General features: G+C 36.4%; 1 protein-coding gene across 1 annotated transcript in view; it reads left to right on the top strand.

The window, feature by feature from the left end:
• NAALADL2 (N-acetylated alpha-linked acidic dipeptidase like 2) overlaps window positions 1–21000 on the top strand; it is a 911251-nt gene that overhangs the window by 552460 nt on the left and 337791 nt on the right. Inside the window, exon 6 of the mRNA XM_021702572.1 lies at window positions 17833–17976. Coding sequence (XP_021558247.1) covers window positions 17833–17976 — 144 coding nt within the window. The remainder of the gene's footprint in view (window positions 1–17832; window positions 17977–21000) is intronic.

The raw sequence follows: 21000 nt of genomic DNA, 5'->3' as shown, positions 1-21000 counted from the left end.
AGAGAGGGAACACAAGCAGGGGGAGTGGGAGAGGGAGAAGCAGGCTTCCCGCCCAACAGAGAGCCCATCGCGGGGCTCGATCCCAGGATCCTGGGACCAGGACCTGAGCCGAAGGCAGACGCCTAACGACGGAGCCACCCAGGCACCCCTCAACTTCCTATCTTTATACATATTTGCTGCTTACAAAAAAGGATAAGCTGGTCAGCAGCTGAATCTTTTTAACGGCACCTGCGCAACTGACAGGGTCTCAGGGAAGGTGCCACATTTGTAGGAGATACGCCCGTCCCTGGTTTTGCAATGAGTAAAAACATAATGTGCTGACTAAGAGACCTGAGCCACCTCGTGATGACATGGTACCTTATTCAGACCTGTGATTGGTTTTAGTAGGTAATTATTTTCAAAAGATTGCCAGACTGTTTTTGAACTCTGTCTGACATTTAAGGCCAGAAAACTTCACTTCTGGTCGTCAAAGGCTTATGGCAGAAGAAAAAGTATGACTAGGTAGGTTATTTCTTAAATATATGTTGCTTTCCAGTTACTTTACCACTTTTAGGACTTAGAAAGGATCAAGCTGCGGGGCGCCTGGGTGGCTCAGTTGGTTAAGCGACTGCCTTCGGCTCAGGTCATGATCCTGGAGTCCCGGGATCGAGTCCCACATCGGGCTCCCTGCTCAGAGGGGGGTCTGCTTCTCCCTCTGACCCTCATGATCTCTCTATCTCATTCTCTCTCTCAAATAAATAAATAAAATCTTTAAAAAAAAAAAAGGATCAAGCTGCTGAATCAACTTTGAACAAGCTCTGAAATATTATTTTTAAAAATTAACAGTGATGAAAGAAGCATATGAGCATATGAAAGAAGTAGATTGTTGGAATATTATTATATTATTATTATTATTTCTAGCAGTTTTCTGGGATTATTTCTCACATAACATATTGCTAAGGCACTGTGCTTCCAACACTTTAAGCACACTGAACACCTTATATTTAGGAAATGGGAAATGAGAAACATTCTAAACATTAATGAATTTCTTTTCATATATTCTTTCTGAAACAATGATACACGTATTAAGTGGTTCACCACCCTTTCTCCATGTACTGTTGTAAGTGCTGATCTGTGGGAGATACATGTCATATATATTGCGAATATATATGTATATATTAAAAAATTACCTTCAGATGAGAAAATTATAAAATATGTCACCAAACTTATAGGGCAACACAAATATGATTTTACAACACTGGCAGGCAAGAATGTCCTTGGTATTCATAACTCAAAATGCTTTTGTTTCTGTCTTTCAATAGCTCATCATTATATTTGATGTATATTTCATACCCTTAAAAATATTAGATTTCTTGTTTTTCAGAGTAAATGACCAACATTTCACTAGCATTTTCCAAAAGACCTATTTTCTAATTTTATCTGCTTTTATACCTCTCATCTCAGAGAGAAAAACATTCAAGTAATTCAGTTTACTTTCATAGATACCCAAATAATTGCTTAAAGTTCCTCATGCTGTTAGATTCATACTTTTGTATAGTATTGTATACATTTTTGGGTTTGTAGAGCGGAAGTTGTAGAAACATGGACTTATAATCCCTTCACATTCAAATATTAACTGTTTGTATTTTCACAGAGAATTATTTTTCTTGCCCAATCTTTTCTACGTTTTTTCCCCCCAGAAACCATGCATACAATGAAGAGCATAAAGGACACTCATCTGAAATGTATAGATGACTAAATGTTTCATGTTTATAGCAGCGTGATAATTAGGTTTAGATATAGAACATTTCCAGCATCCCCCAAATTTTCAACCCTGTTTTTGCATCTTACACGTCTAGAAACTGCCTGATTACTCGACCATAGTCTCCATGGTGGCATATTGCTTGACTTGTGTCACTACTGTAGCTCTAGCATAGAGCTAGAAGATAAGAGTTACTCAACAAATTTATTTATTTATTTATTTATTTGAGAGAGAGAGAGAGAGAGAGAGAGAGAAACAGCATGAGAGGGGAGAGGGTCAGAGGGAGAAACAGGCTTCCCGCTGAGCCAGGAGCCCTGTGCGGGACTTGATCCCAGGACTTCAGGATCATGACCTGAGCCAAAGGCAGTCGCTTAACCAACTGAGACATCCAGGCGCCCTCAACAGTTTTTTTTTTTTTATGAGAAAGGAAAACTCTGTTATATAATCCTGAAATGAAAAATTAGTTAACTACTGCAGAATAAAATTATGCATTTTCTCAAGGATCTCCGACTTCATTTCTTTTCAGAAGAACAAAATGCCCAGACACTAGACCAATTACTACTGCTTGTCATACCACAAAACAGAATCTTTTCTCAGTTCAGAAATTTTATATTGGGTCAGGAAGGCAGAGAGATATCTGAGTGGACAGTTAGGTGTGGGAGTCATGTTGAGGAGTTCAGCCCAGAGTTAAGTGAGCGTGTGGAGAGTGAGAAGAATTTGACCAGCACTCACAGTCCAAAAGTTTCCTAGATTCCCTCTACTATCTCAACTCCTACCACTTTGCAGTCAGTCTTAGTGATTCTGCCTCCTGCATAAGTTCTAAATGCTTTTGCTTTTCTCCATCTCCACTGTTTCTGCCCTGGTCAAAGCCAGCATTAATCCTCACCTGCAAAACTGCAACTGCCTCCTGAATGGTCTCACTGCTTTGTCTCTTACAACTTCCAATCCATGCTGATATATTATAAATGAACTTTTAAACCTCCAAATCTGGTCATGCTACACTCGTCTGTATAAAACTTATAGTGCTATTGTTGTTCTTTAAAATTTGCATACATGGGGGCACCTGGGTGGCTCAGTCAGTTAAGCATCTGACTCTTGCTTTTGGCTCAGGTCATGATCTCAGCGTTCTGAGATCGGCATCGGGGGGTCAGGCTCCACACTGGGTGGAGCCTGCTTAAGATTCTCTCTCTCTCTTTCCCTCTGCCATGCACATGTACTCTCTCTCTCTCTAAAAAAAAAAAAAAAAAAAAAAAAGGCATACATGATAGCTCTATATGTTTCCAACAGACTTTTTCCACACTCAGAGTGTTTTGAGATCTATTTTGATTGCTTAAGGGTATATGTTAAAGTACAGAGTATGGATTGAAAGGGCTTAACCAAATCAAATTCATGATATTAGTTCCCTCTGGAGAGGCAGGGAGAGAAGGGGCAATAGAGTTGGAGATGGTTAGGAAGACTTCTGAGATGTACAAATATGGATAAGACTATTATGTACATTATCCTCTGGAGGAACAGAGAGACCTAATTGATTAAATTGCTCTGAAAATAAAGGCAAGATCTTTTTCAGGCCCTAAAATCTTATTCATGATTCTGTGACCTTCTCTTATATCGTTCCAGTCATGCTTGACCTCTTTTGCTTTCTCAAATACACCATATTCTTTCTTAATTCTTAATTCTGGTTTCTCTTGCTTAGAAGGTTTGGGGAGATAGGGAATATGGGTCCTATCTTGTAGTGTTAATGGTAGTGAAAATAATTTCAGTCACTTGGGAGGACAATGTACCAGTAAGTATGAAAATTAAAAATTCCCATTTTCTCTCACCCCAAATCTATTTCTCCACAGCAGCCTTACAGAAATCCTCACACATTTACTAGTGGATGTATGAACAAGGATATTCACGAGTGTTTTGACTGTAATAGCAAAATTTAGAATTGACCAAATAAATTATAGAATATTAGAATTATGAAATACTATGCAGTACCCGAAGAGAATAAAACAGATCCTTGCAAACTCACATGAAAAATAATCTTTAAGGCAACTTTGTTGTGTGAAAAGAAATACCACATTTATATGTGTATAAATTTTGTATATATGAAAGGAATATAAAGTTTAAGATATAAGGGATGGTGGTATGGGGGCCTGAAAGTGGGGCATGATCGGATGATCTTTAGCTTTATTTGCAATGTTCCTGTTTTTGTAGTAAAATTGCATTAATGTATTTTATTTAGATAATTAAAAAATAATAAAGTCCCTACCACCCACAAAAGAGAAATATAGATTATTATATTATGATCTTTTCATTTTTAATATTCTGATTTTATATTTTTTGGTCTTTGAATCATACCTTGAGAATGACCCAATCTAAATTAGACTATTTTCTACTAATTAACCTGCAAATTTTAGAATAACTAGAAATGTTATTTATTCTTTGAGTTATATGTGTGTGTATACATACATGTGTATATACGTGTGTGTGTGTGTGTGTGTGTGTGTGTGGTAACATTTATATGTGTGTTAATTTGGGAACTTGAAAGCAATGAAGACTTTTTAAAAGCTTCTATGGTTTTACTTTGAAATATACTCTAATTGAAAGTATTCAGTACAAAACTTAGACATTTCTATTTCACTATTAAAGAGAATCTTTAGTATTTTTGTTCTAATTCCTATTCGTATTATTAACCAAATTGTTTGTAATTCTTGTTTGTCTTCTAGCTGACATCAGTATGAGTCTCACAGATGTTATCATCCTACTTATATTTTATTTATATCTTTGTTATCCAGAGTAGCCTCAATGAATAACTGTAATTTTTTCTCTACACATTATTTTTCCCCTTTGAGATTTCCCCATCTCAATATTACATACATTGCTAAACATATAAGATTAGCTTAGAGGTGGATTCATGAAAATTTGCTGTAACTATATTTAAAAGGTCTACACATTTTCTGTCAATAATTAAAGCAGAAATCTGGAATGCTGCATCTTTATATTATGATATGGAACTAGTGTGACATTAGTTAATTTTTTAGAATGTCTTATTACTTATGGAGAACTATTGAATTTTAATATCAGTCTAGGTTGTATAGATACATAATATGTGATCTTATAAATCTAGCATGTTATTGATATATTATTAAAATGTGAAATAATTTTGAAATTTCAGATAGTACAAATAAATCCTGAATGCATGCAGAAAGTAGTTGATGTCTTCTTTTGTATTGAAAAATGAACTTGACTTGAACATAACATTCTAAAAATAGCCATCTTGCTTTCATATGATTTATATTTTCTTTGAAACAACCTTGTAAGTGCATTGCTCTTTTTCTTCATTTTATACCAAAGGTACTATGAGAAAGTAGGCATAGAATATCCTATTATCTGTTTGATTTGTGTATCTCAGTACACTCCACAAATAGGGCAGGAAGTAGAAATGTTTATATTTTTTTCCCTATGGGAACCTCAAAAGAATGAAAAGAAGTGATAGCAGGACAATATACACTATCAGAAGGAACAACTAGAGATTGCATTTTTTTCAGTTTTATTGGACAGTATATGGATAGTATTTGTCACTGGAATAATGTGGCTCATTTATATTATACCTATTCTTCTGTGGAGCTCAAAGCACTTTATGGGTACTCTCATTAATCCTAAAGCCTGAGCTAGGTATTTGGCAGCTTTTGTCCTCACTTTATGGCCTGGGAGACAGCAGTTTAAAGGATGTCATTGTGCAAGCATTTGCAAAGTGTTCAGAAAACAACCAGTGGGGTTAACTGTAATGTGAACTGGTGAGGAGGACTTTTTACTTTATTTATGTTTTATTTATTTATTTTATATACTGTTATTTGTAAAGTAGTAGTTGTCCAATGAAGCCAAGCACTATATATAATTATTTAAAATATTCTGACTCCTCTTTACCTCCAGGACAGTTTTCCTGCTGAATGTGTCATTAATAGGACTTTGATTCTTCCACATATCCAGGATTGAAACCTTACTTGCTGCTTCTGTCACCTCATTGCCTCTACTCTGTTCAGTGGGTTGCCAAGTGTTGACAATTCTACTTTTCCAAGTTTTTTACATGAATCTTTACCTTTCTTCTTCTAGAGACATCCTCGTTTGTGCAGGTGTTAGTTCTTCTTGAGAAATTGCTATAGCTTCTGACACTTGTGTGTTAGACCCTTAATTCCAGAGTCTAAAAGAAGCCAACTGAGCCCACATCTGTTGCTTACTAGCAATGTGATTTTAAGCATCTCAAAGTTTCTGAGCTTTAGAGTCATTTCAGTGAAAAAGAAATCACAATAACTAAGTTGAAAAATTGTATCATCGTGTATAAAGTGTGGAAATGGAATGAGATGCTATATGCTGAATACAAGCTCTGTGTCTGGCAAAAAAGGGGATCAATTTTTGTTGTTTTCATTGTATCCCCTTTTCCTGGTATGTTCTTTTCTGCAGATCACTCTCAGATCAATATTTCTTTTTTTTTTTTAAGATTTTATTTATTTATTTGACAGAGAGAGACCAGCGAGAGAGGGAACACAAGCAGGGGGAGGGGTAGAAGGAGAAGCAGGCTCCCCGCAGAGCAGGGAGCCCAATGCGGGGCATGACCCCAGGACCCTGGGATCATGACCTGAGCCGAAGGCAGACGCTTAACGACTGAGCCACCCAGGCGCCCCAGATCAATATTTCTTAAATCCATTTTCAAGGTACCAATTCTCTGCTCACAACCCTATCAAAATCCCTAGAGTTTCCCTAATATTCCTCACACTTCTTCGTCCACTACCTCAACAAGAACGCTATAATTTTAGCCTTAATCTACAACGCATACTGTTACTTCCAGTTAAGCTTGGCCACTTGCCATTCCTTTTCCACACTATTTTTTTCCTACCACAGCCCATTTAATCATGTTGATTCTTTTGCCTAGGATTATCTCCCTTATGCCATTTTCTTTATAGTTTGAAACTTACATATTGTATTAAAAATCAGGTCAAAGCCAGGATCATTGGACACCAGATGTTGCTAAAGAGAACAGTTCTAGTAATTGTTTTTCAGTGCTCTCACTACTACTTCTATTTCTTTATAAGGAGTCAAGGAGATTGGCTTCATGGGCCGAACTCTGGCATATTGACCAGGAACCAGTCACAGGACCCTGCTTTTCCACTCACCTGTTAGCAGTGTGTTTTTTGCTTCCACTGAATTCATTACTGTCTTTTTCAGGTACCGGTCTCTCCCTGATTTCTGGTATACCTATTTTCTTCAGGCCTGCTGAAGCCTTCTTCATTTCACTTACCCCAATAAAGAGCATGGGTTTTCTGGCTACTCTGAAACTCTTCCAATCACAGAGGAGTTCCAGTCATGAAGCCAGACATTTTGGATCATCTGTCCCCTCCCAGATCTGCTGGGATCTCTGTTCCTATCCCAACCCAACTGCCACAAAAATACAATGTAATAGAGTTGCCGACAGGGATCTGTTCTTGCTCTGGAATAACTTCTGGACTTTTTCCTTTTCCAGTTATTTAAGATCCCACTCATTTTCTACCTCTTCTAAGCAACATTCATGACGTTGACTCAGAATGACCTGAAAGGCACTTGATATGTAGTGCAGGGTGTAATATGACACCATTGGCTTTAGGAAGATTAAATGAAGAAGCTAGAAAGAAAATTGAGGCCAAAGTGAATAATTTTGAATTTTGTTCAAGCTCCATTATCATAAAAAAGCTTTTAAAAGATGACTGTGCCCAGTGCTATTTGAAGTCCTACACACAAGAACGAACAAAGACACCATTGCTGTCCTTACAGAACACCTGAGCTTATTAACTGGACCATTAGTACTATACAATGCTAAGCATAGCCATGGCTCTCGCTGTGTCATTGCAGCTTGTGCTATGACTTCAAAGAAGACTTATTATTTAGTGAAATAACCTTTCAGTACAAGAAAAATATTACCTTAGTAAGAAAATAGGCAAAGCATTATTTTAGTATTTTTTTTAATGTTAATTTTTGTCTCATTTCATAAAATACCTTCAGGAAATGTACACACAGAACCAATTGCTAAATTACATTCACCAAATTATAGGGCTTTTTAGTAAGAAAATTCCTACATATATAAATTCAGAAGAAGAATTAATAATAGAATATTTCTTTTTTTAAGATTTTACTTATTTATTTGAAAGATAGAGAGATAAAGAGAAAGAGAGAGAGTAGGGGGAAGGAGCAGAGGGAGAGGGACAAGCAGGCTCTGCACCGAGCACAGAGCCCCACTCGGGGCTTGATCCCAGGACCCTGAGATCATGACCTGAGCTGAAATCAAGAGTCGGAGGCTTAACTGACTGGGCCACCCAGGTGCCCCAATAATAGAATTTTTGACTAGAGTTCTGTGTAGAGGTAATTTTTGATGACCAATCTGTGGCTTATTGACAGAGGGGATTTTTTTTTCCATGGTGTATGTTTAAAATCTCTACTTTTTCCTTCCAGGTTTATCTTCTCCTAGTATATATCATCACTTCAGTAAGATAATAGAGTGATGTTTTTCAAGTCATAATTCTGTGTGTTATTATTCATAAAAATAATTTTAATTATAGTGTGAGAAAAATGATAAGCCAGGAGGGGAATTAATGGAAATCTTTCATATTACCCATTCCACATGTGAGGGACTTTTCTGTTATTATAGTGGGATATTCACCTCAAAGTTAGATGTAACCTTCTAAATATAAAGAGCCTCTTTCAACATTAAGATGAGAAATATTTCTATTAAATTCCTGTCAGGATTATAAAGTACTCTATGGCCATTTGAAACACATTTTGGAGAGGGAACTACCAGCTTACTTAAATGATTGCTCACGGACAAGTTTAGAATCGAAAACTTAGAAACGGAAGTCCTTAGACATTGTATATGTGATGAATTCAAGACTGCAAAAGACGTGAAAAACTTTCCCAGAGTCACTTCCCATTTAGAGGCCGAGTAAGGACCAGATATTGGTCTTTGGACTCAAGGCCAGAGTCCCTTTCTTGTGTCAGTGTTTCCACGTCAAAAATAGAAGATTCACAAGAAACCAAGAAGATCTGGAAACACTGCATATGTGATAGCTCATTTAATCTAACATCCATATCAGGATAGCGAGGGTTAATTATTTTCTACTTTTATTATCAGAAACATCTAAAAAACTACGTAAACCCAGACATAAGGCATTGGTTTTCTGCCTGCTCGTCTAATCAGCCTCATAAAATAATGTGTTCTTATTACAATCTGGTATGAAGAATTTTATTGTAAATTCATGGTTGCATACTTTCACAACAACCAAAAAACAAACAAAAACCCATCCACACAGTTTATTTGCTATCTTTTGAAAAATGCAAACTACACTTTTTCTAAAATGAGAAACTTTGCAAATCATTCTGATGTTCATACCCTTCAAGTTTGAGATGGGAGGCTTCTCAGGGGAATGCCTCTGAAGTGGATTGCTTTGCTTATATTACATGTGATGTGCAGATGGCCAATTATTCCAGTTATGAATCTAGACTACTCTCCTTGAAGTAAAGAACAAACTAGATATTTTATCTGTCTCTTAGTTTGCTTTTCTTCTGATATAGTTTATGGTTTATTTCCAAATGTTCATGTTCTTGGAATGCTTTAGGGAATAAAATAGTCTTAGAGTAGACAAATGGTAAATACAAAAAAAATAGAAATATTTAGACTTTCGGGGAATGGGAAATCAGTTCTCATATAAACAATTATTCCTCTGAAATAGAATTAAGAAAATATGTGTCAACATCTGAATATGACCACTGCCATTGTTCATCTAAATTTTTACTTAAAAATGACAAATTTATAAATACAAATTCAGTGGGATAAAACCCTATGCCAAAGGAAGTCCGGTTTCTTGAGTAGAAAGGATCAGACTACAAAAATGCTTTGGAGAGCATGTTGTTAATGATGGCCACCATCTACCTGAAACATATGAATGGACTTGGAAGTAATTTATCAGTGTGTTGTAAAGTCACAAAAAACCATGTAAGGTATTTATAAAAATATATTCTCATAATTCTCTAAATAATAATAAATTCAATTTTACAGGACACACCAGATTTCAACTAACAAATTAATTAAATATTATGCTTATCCCTGTACACTGGCCAAAATGAAGCACATCACCTCATTTAACTGCATATTAATCAAAACTTCTTAGTACAATAGTAAAAACTCTTCCTTGATTGAATGTTTGTTGTGTAGCCACAAATATGCAGATGATCCAAGCATATTTGTTTGAGGTGAGAAAATGATGGTAATTTATATTTTAATGTCCTTTGTTCCAAATAATTTCACTTTACCAATAAAAATCTTGAATTTCTATATCTAAACAGTAAAGAAAAATGTCTTTAGTAATGGGAAAAGTTGTCTAGCTCCTTCATATTCATTATCAATACCTTTGAATAAGGTAACTGGAAAAAGAGAGTCCAAATTAAATTAACAAATACTAATATAAATATTAACAATATTAACAGATTTTTCTTGTATACTATTTTTTTAAGTAAAATTGTACTCTACATAAGCTGTATGCTCTTTTAATTTCAGATTATACAGACACTTTGCTTTATAAATGAGTATGTTACTTCCTATTCCCTTTGTGACTTTTTACAACACATGAATTAAGCCTGAAAATATTGTAATAATTACTATGGAATATGGCAAGATGCTTAGCTTAAGAGAGGACCAATGAAATGAGGAGATGAGACCATCTGTGTCTTCAGTTTTAGGATTTTGTGATTGCAAATTTTATATCATGAGTCATGGGTTTTAGGTTTATGATTAGACAGAACAAAATTATTCACTTGAACATTGGTCTGATCATTCATCCAAATGATGCTGCTTTTTACTGTGTAGTGAGCTAAGCCATGGGAATATAGCAGTGAATCAGTCCCCAAGAAGCTTACACTCTGGTCAGTGAGCAGAAAATAAAAAGGAAATTAGAAAAAAGCAGTGTTTACTAAATGTCGAAACAAGGATTTATATGGGGGCATATGCAAGAACTAAGTTTCCCAGAGTAAGTGACATATAAGAGCTGGGTACCTGGCATTGGCCAGCTTTTTTTTTTTTTTTTTAGTGAGGGAGCTGGGGGAGGGGAGTGGGAGGAGGGGAGAGAGAGAATATTAAGCAGGCTCCAAGCCCGGTGCAGAGCCTGATTTGGGGCTTGATCTCACAACCCTGAGATCATGACCGGAGCCAAAATCAAGAATCAGGCTCTTAACCTTCTGTGCCACCCAGGTGCCCCAACATCGGCCAGTTTTTAGACCTACAATTTATATTACTTTGAGGGCAGGCAGGAAATATGATGTAAATTAAAGAAATAATAATTCATTTTAGTTACGAAAATAATCATCAGTAAAAACATCCTATGTTTTTTGAAGAGCATGGCAAAAATAAATACATGTGTGTATGTGTGTGTGTGTATATATACACACACAGAGACACAGAGAACACAGATGAGCTCCAAGAAGACTGCATAGCACAAAGCATTTTTAAGTGTTAATGATTTCATTTTTAATAATAACCTGAACAACACAGTACTGAATTTGACTAGCTTGAGGGAGGATGGTGCTATTCATAACCAGCAGGTTATGAAATGCTGAAATTATAAAGGATCAGCTGTATCTACAAGGACATCAAAATGACTAGCCAATTTAGCGCACTGGTCATTTCTGGAAAATAACTGTAAATTTAGTGAGCTGAAATAAAAATGAAAAAAACATTTGCGCCAGTTATTTAATGGTCTGATTTCTGTCAAAGTGGCAGTTCTCTGGAGAAAGTCAAATCAGGTATTCTGGGATAACATCACTGATAGCAACTTGTTCATTTGCTATTTGTGTCTTTTTATAAAAGTGCAGCACAAAATGTCTTTTTAAAAATCTCTGCTTTTTAAGCTCTCTGATTGCTTGGTTCGCTGGCAAGTGGGAAGTATTTACATTTTAGGTTTGTCAGTCTTCTACTATAATGAATTATAATACTTGAAAACCAAGGAAAAAAAAAGTCAAATCAGTTAGCTATTGTAATATTTATTCATGGCTGAAATAAAGTGTTGTAAATGTAATTCTGATCTCGAGTCACCAAATTTATCTTTGGGGAAAGGACAAAAACAAAAAGAAGTGTTCTGAGTCCAATTTCAACTTGTTATTTAGCGATAGCATACGAGCGGCCTTGTTTCCCATTTTGAAAGAGCCTCAGAAAAACTGTTGATTTTGGGTTTATTGATACAGTTAAAGGCTGTGTCATCTTTAATTTGGGGGAAGGTGAGCAAACACAGGCTATTATTTTTTATCTTCTTCATCCTGCTTTTTATATCTTCTTTGCTGTGAAAATTATGTAAATTGTGCTGTGGAAAAATATACAATGATTTAGGCCAGTGCTTATCTAATGTGCGTGTGAATCACCTGGGGATCTCGTTAAACTACCGATTCAGATTCAGAAGGTCTGGGGTGGAGTTTCAGATTCTGCATTGCTACTGAGTTCCTAAATTATGCCCCTGCTGCTTGTCCAAGGACTACACACATTGAATAAAAAGAGTCTATAAGATCTATGTTTATATCATGTAGCAGGATCTTAGGTTTACACACACAGGCGCTGAGGGTTGAGTTACAGTCCTCAGCTTGGAAACTGTACTATCCTCTCCAATGGCAGCACATTATCATCACTAATCCATACAAGGCTCCCCTTGCTTTATTTACCAGCATTATTATTTTTTTTTTTATTTTTATTTTTTTACCTTATTTTACTTCTTGGTGCATTAATCTGATGATCCCAGTGTCTAAGATTTCTGGTTTCTGAAGGCTTATTTATTTATTTATTTTAATATTCTTTGGGTAATCAGTGCTTGCTATATACACTTCTTCAGTTGAGTTTAAAAGAATTCCATCTTGCCATACAAAAAGAGTAGCTGGCAGATAACAGAGTGTTCATGTTTTCTGTATACACCTAACCAGATACGATTGAAGGGGGCATCAACAATTTGAAAAAGCATAATGCAAAGCCTACTAAATATGTACAGTTAGAAAACCTTTTTCACTTATTTTTGACCTCATTTCTTCTGAGTTTCATCCACTGTGGTTCAGGCTGTCAGCCTCTAAGGTAATGCACTTTTTATTTCACGAAGTCAGAATAATGAAGGCCATTCAGTGTCACCTTGGTTATTCAGGTATAGTAGATGGGATGACAACACTGGCATAGTGAAATTGTCTATACATTACATTTCACAGAGTCAGTCAGTGATAAAGTCAAACTTGGAACTCTATGTCCTTTTTCCTCTTTCTACTACATGCATGTGGCCTTGTGTCAGGGATTGGATTATTGATGGCATGGATTGATTTGGATCTTTATCTGGATTGCAAGGAGTGCATAAGGTGGAGAGAGAACTACCTATCTAGTAAAAAAAAAAAGTTAGTGTCAGTCTTTACTGAGCATAAACAATGAACCGGGCATGATATCTATGCTATAATCTAAAAGTTGGAGTCCTGGGGCTGGGTGGCTCAATCGGTTAAGCGTCTCCCTTTGATTCAGGTCATGATCCTGGGGTCCTGGGATCCAGCCCCACATCTGGCTCCCTGCTCAGGGAGGGAGCCTCTGCCCCTCCCTCCCTGCCCCTCCCCGCTCCTGTGCTCTCCCTCTCCCTCTCTCTCTCAAACTAATTAAATCTTTAAAAAAATAAAAATAAAAGCTGGAGTGCTAAGAGGTAATGTCAACATCTTTTCTGTATGGTGCCCTTTCCATCAGGCACACAATCTGCCTGATTTTCAACACATACCTTATAGTTCATAAATGTGTTTTAAAATATAAATGAATAAAAATGGTATATTATTTGGTTTTATCCAAAGCCTCTTAATAATGTAAGAAAATAAAATTCTCAGCTCTTCAATAAACAAGTAAAAAAAATAACATTTGTCCATAATTTAATCTTAGTATACTATAAAGTCCTGCTTTTACTATCTGCTCTCAGAAGTGAACTGTTTGTCAAACTTCCATTAAGCTGAAGGTGAAAAATTAATGAACCACTTCAGATATTTCAAAACTAATGCAAGTCTATTAGTCATGCAGAAAAAAAAAAAAATCAAAGATTTAAATACGTTCAATTAGGGTTTAGGGTTCACTCATATTTAACTCTTAAATATATTGCTTCATATGCCTGATAGAGCACTATAGAGAGAAAGGAAATGCAGGTATTGATTTTTTCATTAACAGATAAGTACATATCAGATTATTTTATTTATAGAGATAGTCTTTTTAAAAAATTTTTTATTGTTATGTTAATCACCATACATTACATCATTAGTTTTTGATGTAGTGTTCCATGATAGCGGGAGGGGAAGAGTGAGGAGGGGGAAATAGTCTTTTTTTTACACGTAAAAGGTAAGTTTACAGCAAGGTTAACCAGTGAGTTGATGGGGATAGATGGGTTTTGAAAGTCTATGTAATATGTCTGCTGTGGGAGGCAGTTAGCTGCAGAAAAAGCACAAATATATAGCAAGCATAGGATTAATAAAATTATAATTTATTCTTTAGTTGTACCCTTGTTCCATCTTCAAGGCATTCAGAAAACCAGTGAGATAGTGGCATTGAAACTATTTTTCAAAGAATTGCTGATCCTGTTGTGTTCCTGGCCTTGTGTTAGGCATTGTGTGTTATGCAGTAATGAAGAAGACTTCAAGGAATTTAAGAGTTTAAAGAGGAGAAACAAAGTGATAAAGTGATAAGTATGAAATGTAATGATAATGTTAATTAGAAATGACAAACACTACAAAGAAGTGCAGAAATATCACATAGAGAGATGAGGGCAACTGAGAAAGCTTCTTGTAGAAAGTGACTCTTGAGTTGGGTTTTAGAGAAAGTGTAACGTTCAGATAGTGTGATGCGTGATAATAGCCAGTAAAGCGCAAGGAACGGCTGCAGCAACAACCTGGAGGACGTACAGCGCAGAATACGTGGGTGGACAGCTTAACGGTTAGCATAAAATGTATGGAGACGAACGATTGGAAATAACGTTCAAAATATAAGGTCTGAGATTGTGAAGAGCCTTGAATGGCAAACCAAAGAGTTCGGCATTCGATCTGGGGAGGGGTGAGATCATGTAGCATTTTAAAAAGTTTCATTTTGTGTTGGTAATGTGTCAGCACCTAACGTCCATGAAAAGACCAAAATAACAGATCGCACATTTCTCATAAATACTGTTTCACTGTCCCATGTACACTAGAAATCCTGAAGGTAATGGCCGACGGAGAAAATCCATTCTGGGGAACCAGAGTAAGAGGGCTATATCGGGGCTTCCCAGCGATGTGCTGAGGGGCACCATCTATGCCTTGAGATATTAACCGCTATGGCCCCAGGTGCGACCTAGAGCGCAGAGAGTCAGGGCTGGTCACCTGAGGCTGACAGCAACTTCCTTCAGGTGTGAACATTCCCTTCAGGCTGTCTCAGTGCACTGAATGGCTTCGTGTGCTGTATGAGCCCTGCAGGGCCTGGCTCACGGCCATGCAGTATGCACAGTGGCACTGGCCCCCACTCAGAAGGGCCCACACTTGATTTAATGCTCTGCTGTTACCGTCTTGAGATTCTTCATGCTTTTTGAACAGGGAGTCCCACATTGTCATTTTGCTCTGGGCCCTGCAAATTATACGGCCACTCTTGGTCCTATGACATGAAAATTGCTAGGAAGCAATGAACTACCCTGTGGTCAAAATGCACTGTCATATATCCATATAAAAGGGGGTTCCCGGATTATGTAACCAGCACTGTGTTTACATCACAAACCTGATCCTGAGCTTGAATCTTTATTATTTTTTCTTCAAAGTTAGGACTGCTATGGCTGCCATAGGCCTAAGCTAAATATCATTTTTTTTTTTTTTAGCCTTGTGGTTTTCAAGATGATAAATTAAGGAAACACTTCTGTAACATATTTTCTCATTTATAATCTGCCTCCTGGAGCCTGGATACCAGTATGGTTGAGCTCTGTACCCCCTGCAGTCCTATCAAATTAAATTCTGAGAAAACCTTTGGCAATCATTTTCCCTAATAAAAGTTCTGAAAAATAAAGCTCTGTGTTCACAGACATTTTGGCTGCTAGAGAGAGTCATTCCATTGTGTATTTCCTCTCTGAGTCAGTATAAATATATCAACTGAAAACATATTTTTTAGTTCTTAAGCACAGTTTAGTTTATTCTCTCCATCCTCTTTACTCTGAGTACTTGTCGATTTTTCTTTTACTTCTGTCACATAGTTTTCTCTCCTTATTTTTATTTTTCTCAAAGTTACAGATAAATATATTCAAATAATTCTACAAAGTTAGTTTACAAAAATCTCATCTTCTCCCCTCCTTCCCTATGTTTTCTCTTTCCTTTCTCACCCAAAGCAAACACTCAGTTTCTTTCAGTAGTTTTAGTTGTTCCCTACATTTTATATTTACCTCTCTGTCTCTCAAAACATATTTATCAGTGAATTCATTTTTTCAGTTTTATTCATTACCAGTATGGAAGATAAAGATTTAGTTTGCTTTCACAAGTCTCCATAGGCCATCACCCCTGACTTTTGCCCTTTTCTTTTTTTTTCCAAGAGTATCATTTTGTGTGTGTGTTAGTCATTATTTATATAATTTTGACTATGTAAATATTATTACATTGTATGATGATTACATTTCTTTCTTGAACAACTTTTTGCTCCCTCTGAAGCTAAAGGTTGTCTGATGGTTAGATTTCTTATTTTTCTATGTATCTGGAAGCTCTTCACATGCTAATTCTCTGAATTCTACTGTAAATATTCTCTCAATACATTAGCACACATCTGGTTTTTCAATTCTCCTTGTGTTCCTGGAGACCTCCTTCCCTGAGCCTCCTGACCCCCTTACCCTTCTCCTCATAAGCTCTGATGCATGTGTGCCTTCTAGGATTGTCCTTGGCTGAGGGTGCCTACTTAAGAATGGCAAAATTGAGTTGATTTGAAATTCTGTATAAGGATGGGGTTTATTGACTGATGGACTTTAACATAGGATGTCTCTGGTGAGGTGTTTTATTGGTGGACTTCCAGATTTTCAGTATTTTTACATAGTCTCCATTGACCTGGTTATTTACTACAAGTGAACTTCCTATTGCCCTACCTGGAAGGAAGGATTCTGGGCACCAAGACAGTAAAACATTTGAGAAGTCTCTGCAATTATAAGACCATCCCATTTTAAATATGAGATACCGCCCCCCTTCACTGTGTCTGGTGTCTTCCTCCCTGTTCAGCATCCCCTTTCACTTTTCTGAGGGACTGGGGGGAGGAATAGGCACTCTTTTGATTGAAGGCATGAATGACCACTTCAGGAGGAGAGATACCTTCACAATTAGAATTTCACCAAATTCTCCTGTTTCCCCCCTCCTTTACTCATATGGTTTTTTTTTAAAGGTTTTATTTATTTATTTGAGACAGAGAGAGAGAGAGAGAGATCATGAGCAGGGGGTAGTGGGAGAGGGAGAAGCAGACTCCCCGCTGAGCAGGGAGCCCGATGCAGGACTCGATCCCAGGACCCCGGGATCATGACCTAAGCTGAAGGCAGCCACTTGACCGACTGAGCCACCCAGGCGCCCTCCTTTACCCATGTTTTAATAGGTAGGCGCTGTGGCCAATTCCTAGGCCTTTCTGGGTTCTGTGGTACAAACTGCATTGCTTCTCAGCTTACCCTCTGCTGGCTTAGGTTTTGGTCTCCTTGGGTCTGTTACATCAGTTGACACTTACGCATCTGCTTTCTAGCTTTTAAAATCTTATTGCTACTGTCCCTTCTCTTTGGTCAGCCCCTGTGGATTTACGCTTTTTTATTCCTTTATCGTCATTTCAGTGGAGTTCTATGGGAGAATGGAGGTAGATGCATGTGTATAATCTGCCATTATTAACTAGGATACATAATAGTATTTGGACTGAAGTACCTCAAATCATCTTTAATAAGTAGAGTATAACTAAGGTATAAACAAATGAACTAAGATAAACATATGATTCATATTTTAAATACTCATTACAAAAAATGTCTCTTCAAGTGTTTTTAATTTCTGTTTGCTAAGGATTCTGTTCCCTTCTCTTTTTGATCCAGATGGAAGCTTTAGGCAAAACCGATCAAACCTCACGTCTCTGCTAGTTCAGCCCATCTCGGCATCTCTCGCTGAGAAACTGATCTCTTCACCAAACAGCAGAACCAAAAACGGTGTCTGTAGCCCTCTAGAACTTCCAGATAATGGTAAAGTATTTCATGTCTTTCTGTGTATTGTGTAGTTTTTGTAAGGACCATGATCATTTGTAATCTCTTAAATTGACATGTTTTGAATTATTCCTTAAAAAAAAAAAAAAGTTTATTTTTTGATGAGGTGAGCATTTATTTCTCTCCTGTGGCTCTTTAAGGGACATTTCTGGAAAGTAATTTTGATAAAAACTGAGAGTTGATCAAACTGAGAGATCAAAAAAAAAGAGGGGGGAAGCAAAAAGCATTTTAAACTGCAACAAAGAAAAGCAGCTTTACAAATAAAGCATTTTGTACATTCACGAAAATCTGCTTAACATAGCTTCCTCGTTTCAGCTTCAGCAGTCTTGTGGGCTGCCAAGATTCAGTGGATAGCAGTCAGCTATCTGGGGTATGAAGTCTTTTAGTAGAAAGCATTAAAGCCTAATTCCTGCGATTGACTTAAAAAATCCCTGTGTCTTTACGCATCATCGCCTGAGAGATGCTTCTTGCACCTCAGTGCAGTTTGTCAGGCCTTGTTGGAACACGCTGTATAAAACTGAAGTAGTTAAGCTACCTGTGGTGGTGTGCGAGCCACGGGCTGCATATTATTTCTGCCTCCAGCCTCAGCATTAGAGTTCTAAAGAAGAGACTCTCTTTACATAGTTAAATTTGTATCTAGTCGTTGTAAAATTCAACGTGAGGACTCTGTTTCTGTGTCCAAACCTGGAGGCTCAACGACCCATGTTTTATCTCATCTGCTTTTCTCTTGACAACAAAAGCATTAAAAAAAAAAAATGTTTTGAAGACACCTAAAAAGAAACCCCAAACCTGAATACATACAGGATTGCCCTCTGTTAGAGACACGCATACACTTTTCAAAGCCCTATCATTTGAGTGCCTCCTAAACTGATTATTGATTGAGCAGGTAGGAAATATAGAAAACACTGATAAGTCTAGGTCCTCAAAGTAGGAAGGAAGAAGTCTTTGAGGATCTTTTTGTTTTGTTTTGTTTTGTTTTTTCATTTTTTATTGTCTTTTATTCTGAGCCCTACAAATTGATTGTGGGCTCTATTTGTTAAAATATGTAAAAACAGTATGATAATACTTTAGTTCTAAGGAAAACACTGTTAAAAAAGCAACAGGATAGGTCTGCTTTTGTAAGGAATTATGCCATATCAAGTTTTCCTCATGGATATAGTAGCTATTATTATTTTTAGAAAAATTTGTAGATGTAGATATTTCATGTTATAATGAAATAAGGGGTACGCCTTTCATCATCTTTTTAAGTACATTTAGATTTCCCAAATAGTGATGGAGCAGTCTGAGTGAGTTGTGAGTTGTTAAATTTAAACTAGTCTTAAATGTAGGGTAACAAACTTCTACCCACAGTGTTTTGGATAATAATACTTATGATACAGCCATGATAATTAATTAACTTTTATGTTTTCTCATAAACACATGAACACATTATTTGCTCATTGTGATATATATCAGGCTGGGACATGGAAAGGATACAGAATGAAGTGCTATATTTTGGGGCAATAAGAGCAATGCTTATAGTTTATAGAATAAAAAATTAATTTGAAGCATATTACAATCATATCTGATTGTGGAATTTTCTTTGACTTGAGCCTCAGTATAGGAAAATCTTCACAGAGAAGTTAGGCAGGAGTACATTAAAAATGCGTGTACAAATCAACTAATTATTTATTGTACCCATTTAATCCTTTGTATATAACAAATCCAAATTCTCCACAATCCAGACAAGAGCATAGTGGAATTCGCCTATCATATTTGCTTTCTTAGCATCCATTTGCCCCTCCCCCTCTTTGAACTGTTGCCAACATTTCCCAGCAATATAGTATGAATATGTTTGGCCACACCCCAAGCTCTAGAAATAGATCCTTCTTAGCTCAAGTCTATTGGCATATCACATCAACCATATTATAATGGTTGCTTCAAGGATGATCTTGGCCAAACAGGACCACAACTCAGTTTCTGGAATTTATTTGAACAATGACTCACTTTAACACTATAGCTTAACAAAAAAATACTGTAGCCCCGGGACCTCTTGGTAACTTTTTTGGGACCTTGAGAGTATAGCCCACCTGAAAATGAACCAACACAAGGAAGGTACAAGTGAATAATGTGTGGGGGTGGGAAAGAGAGAGAAAATCTTCTCCACATCATTTGAGCCCTAAAGCTTTATCTGAAGCCAAATCTACTGAACTGGCCATGTATATGAGTCAGCACCCCCCCCTTCCCCCCCCTTTTTTCAGTCAGTCTATGTTGGGCCTAACTGAAACAGACCATAAAACTTAAACTAAACAAAGGTATTTAATATCTGCATTCATGAAATAGGTTCAGCAAAATGAAGTGGAGAGCAGGGTATTTATATGGAAAGTCCTGAGAGAACTAAGAATTGTTTGAGGAATAGAAAAATAAGCAGGAAAAAAAGGTCTTGCAATATATATACAAATGGGTTGATTAGATAATTGCATATTGACTGTATTTTATTTTCCACAGTCTTGTCTTACTTTTTATAGGCCTTACCTGTTGATCTAATATGTTATCAGTCTTTGTCCTTAAGAATCAACCAAAACATGGGAATTTGAATTTTCGGTTATCAGTCTGAGTTTGTGGTTAAAAACCATGAATATAGTGGAAAAAGGAAAGGAGGAAGTTTAAAATCCATTAACTTAATTTAAGGCAAAAAATATAAATGAATCAAGTTAAAAGAAACATTTTAATATGTTTGATGAATCACTTTTGATGAATAGAAAAATGGCTATTTCTGTGTTACATAAAAATGTCATCAGTGATGACAAGTTTTTACATAAGTAAATTTGGATCATCTCTTCAAATGGAGAAATATATATATATATATGTTATATATATTATATATATATAATTTCCCTGTTCACAATTTTATATATTCTTTGATAAAAATTACTTTAATTAGAATAATATAGTGAGGTCAGTTATAGCTTTACATATTTCATATGTATTTTGAAGATTTATATTTCTAATTTGTTAACAGCT

Source organism: Neomonachus schauinslandi, chromosome 1 (assembly GCF_002201575.2).
Source record: "Neomonachus schauinslandi chromosome 1, ASM220157v2, whole genome shotgun sequence".
Taxonomy (NCBI): Eukaryota; Metazoa; Chordata; class Mammalia; order Carnivora; family Phocidae; genus Neomonachus; species Neomonachus schauinslandi.
Note: the sequence above shows the minus strand (reverse complement) of the source record. Positions and strands in the feature narration are given on the sequence as shown.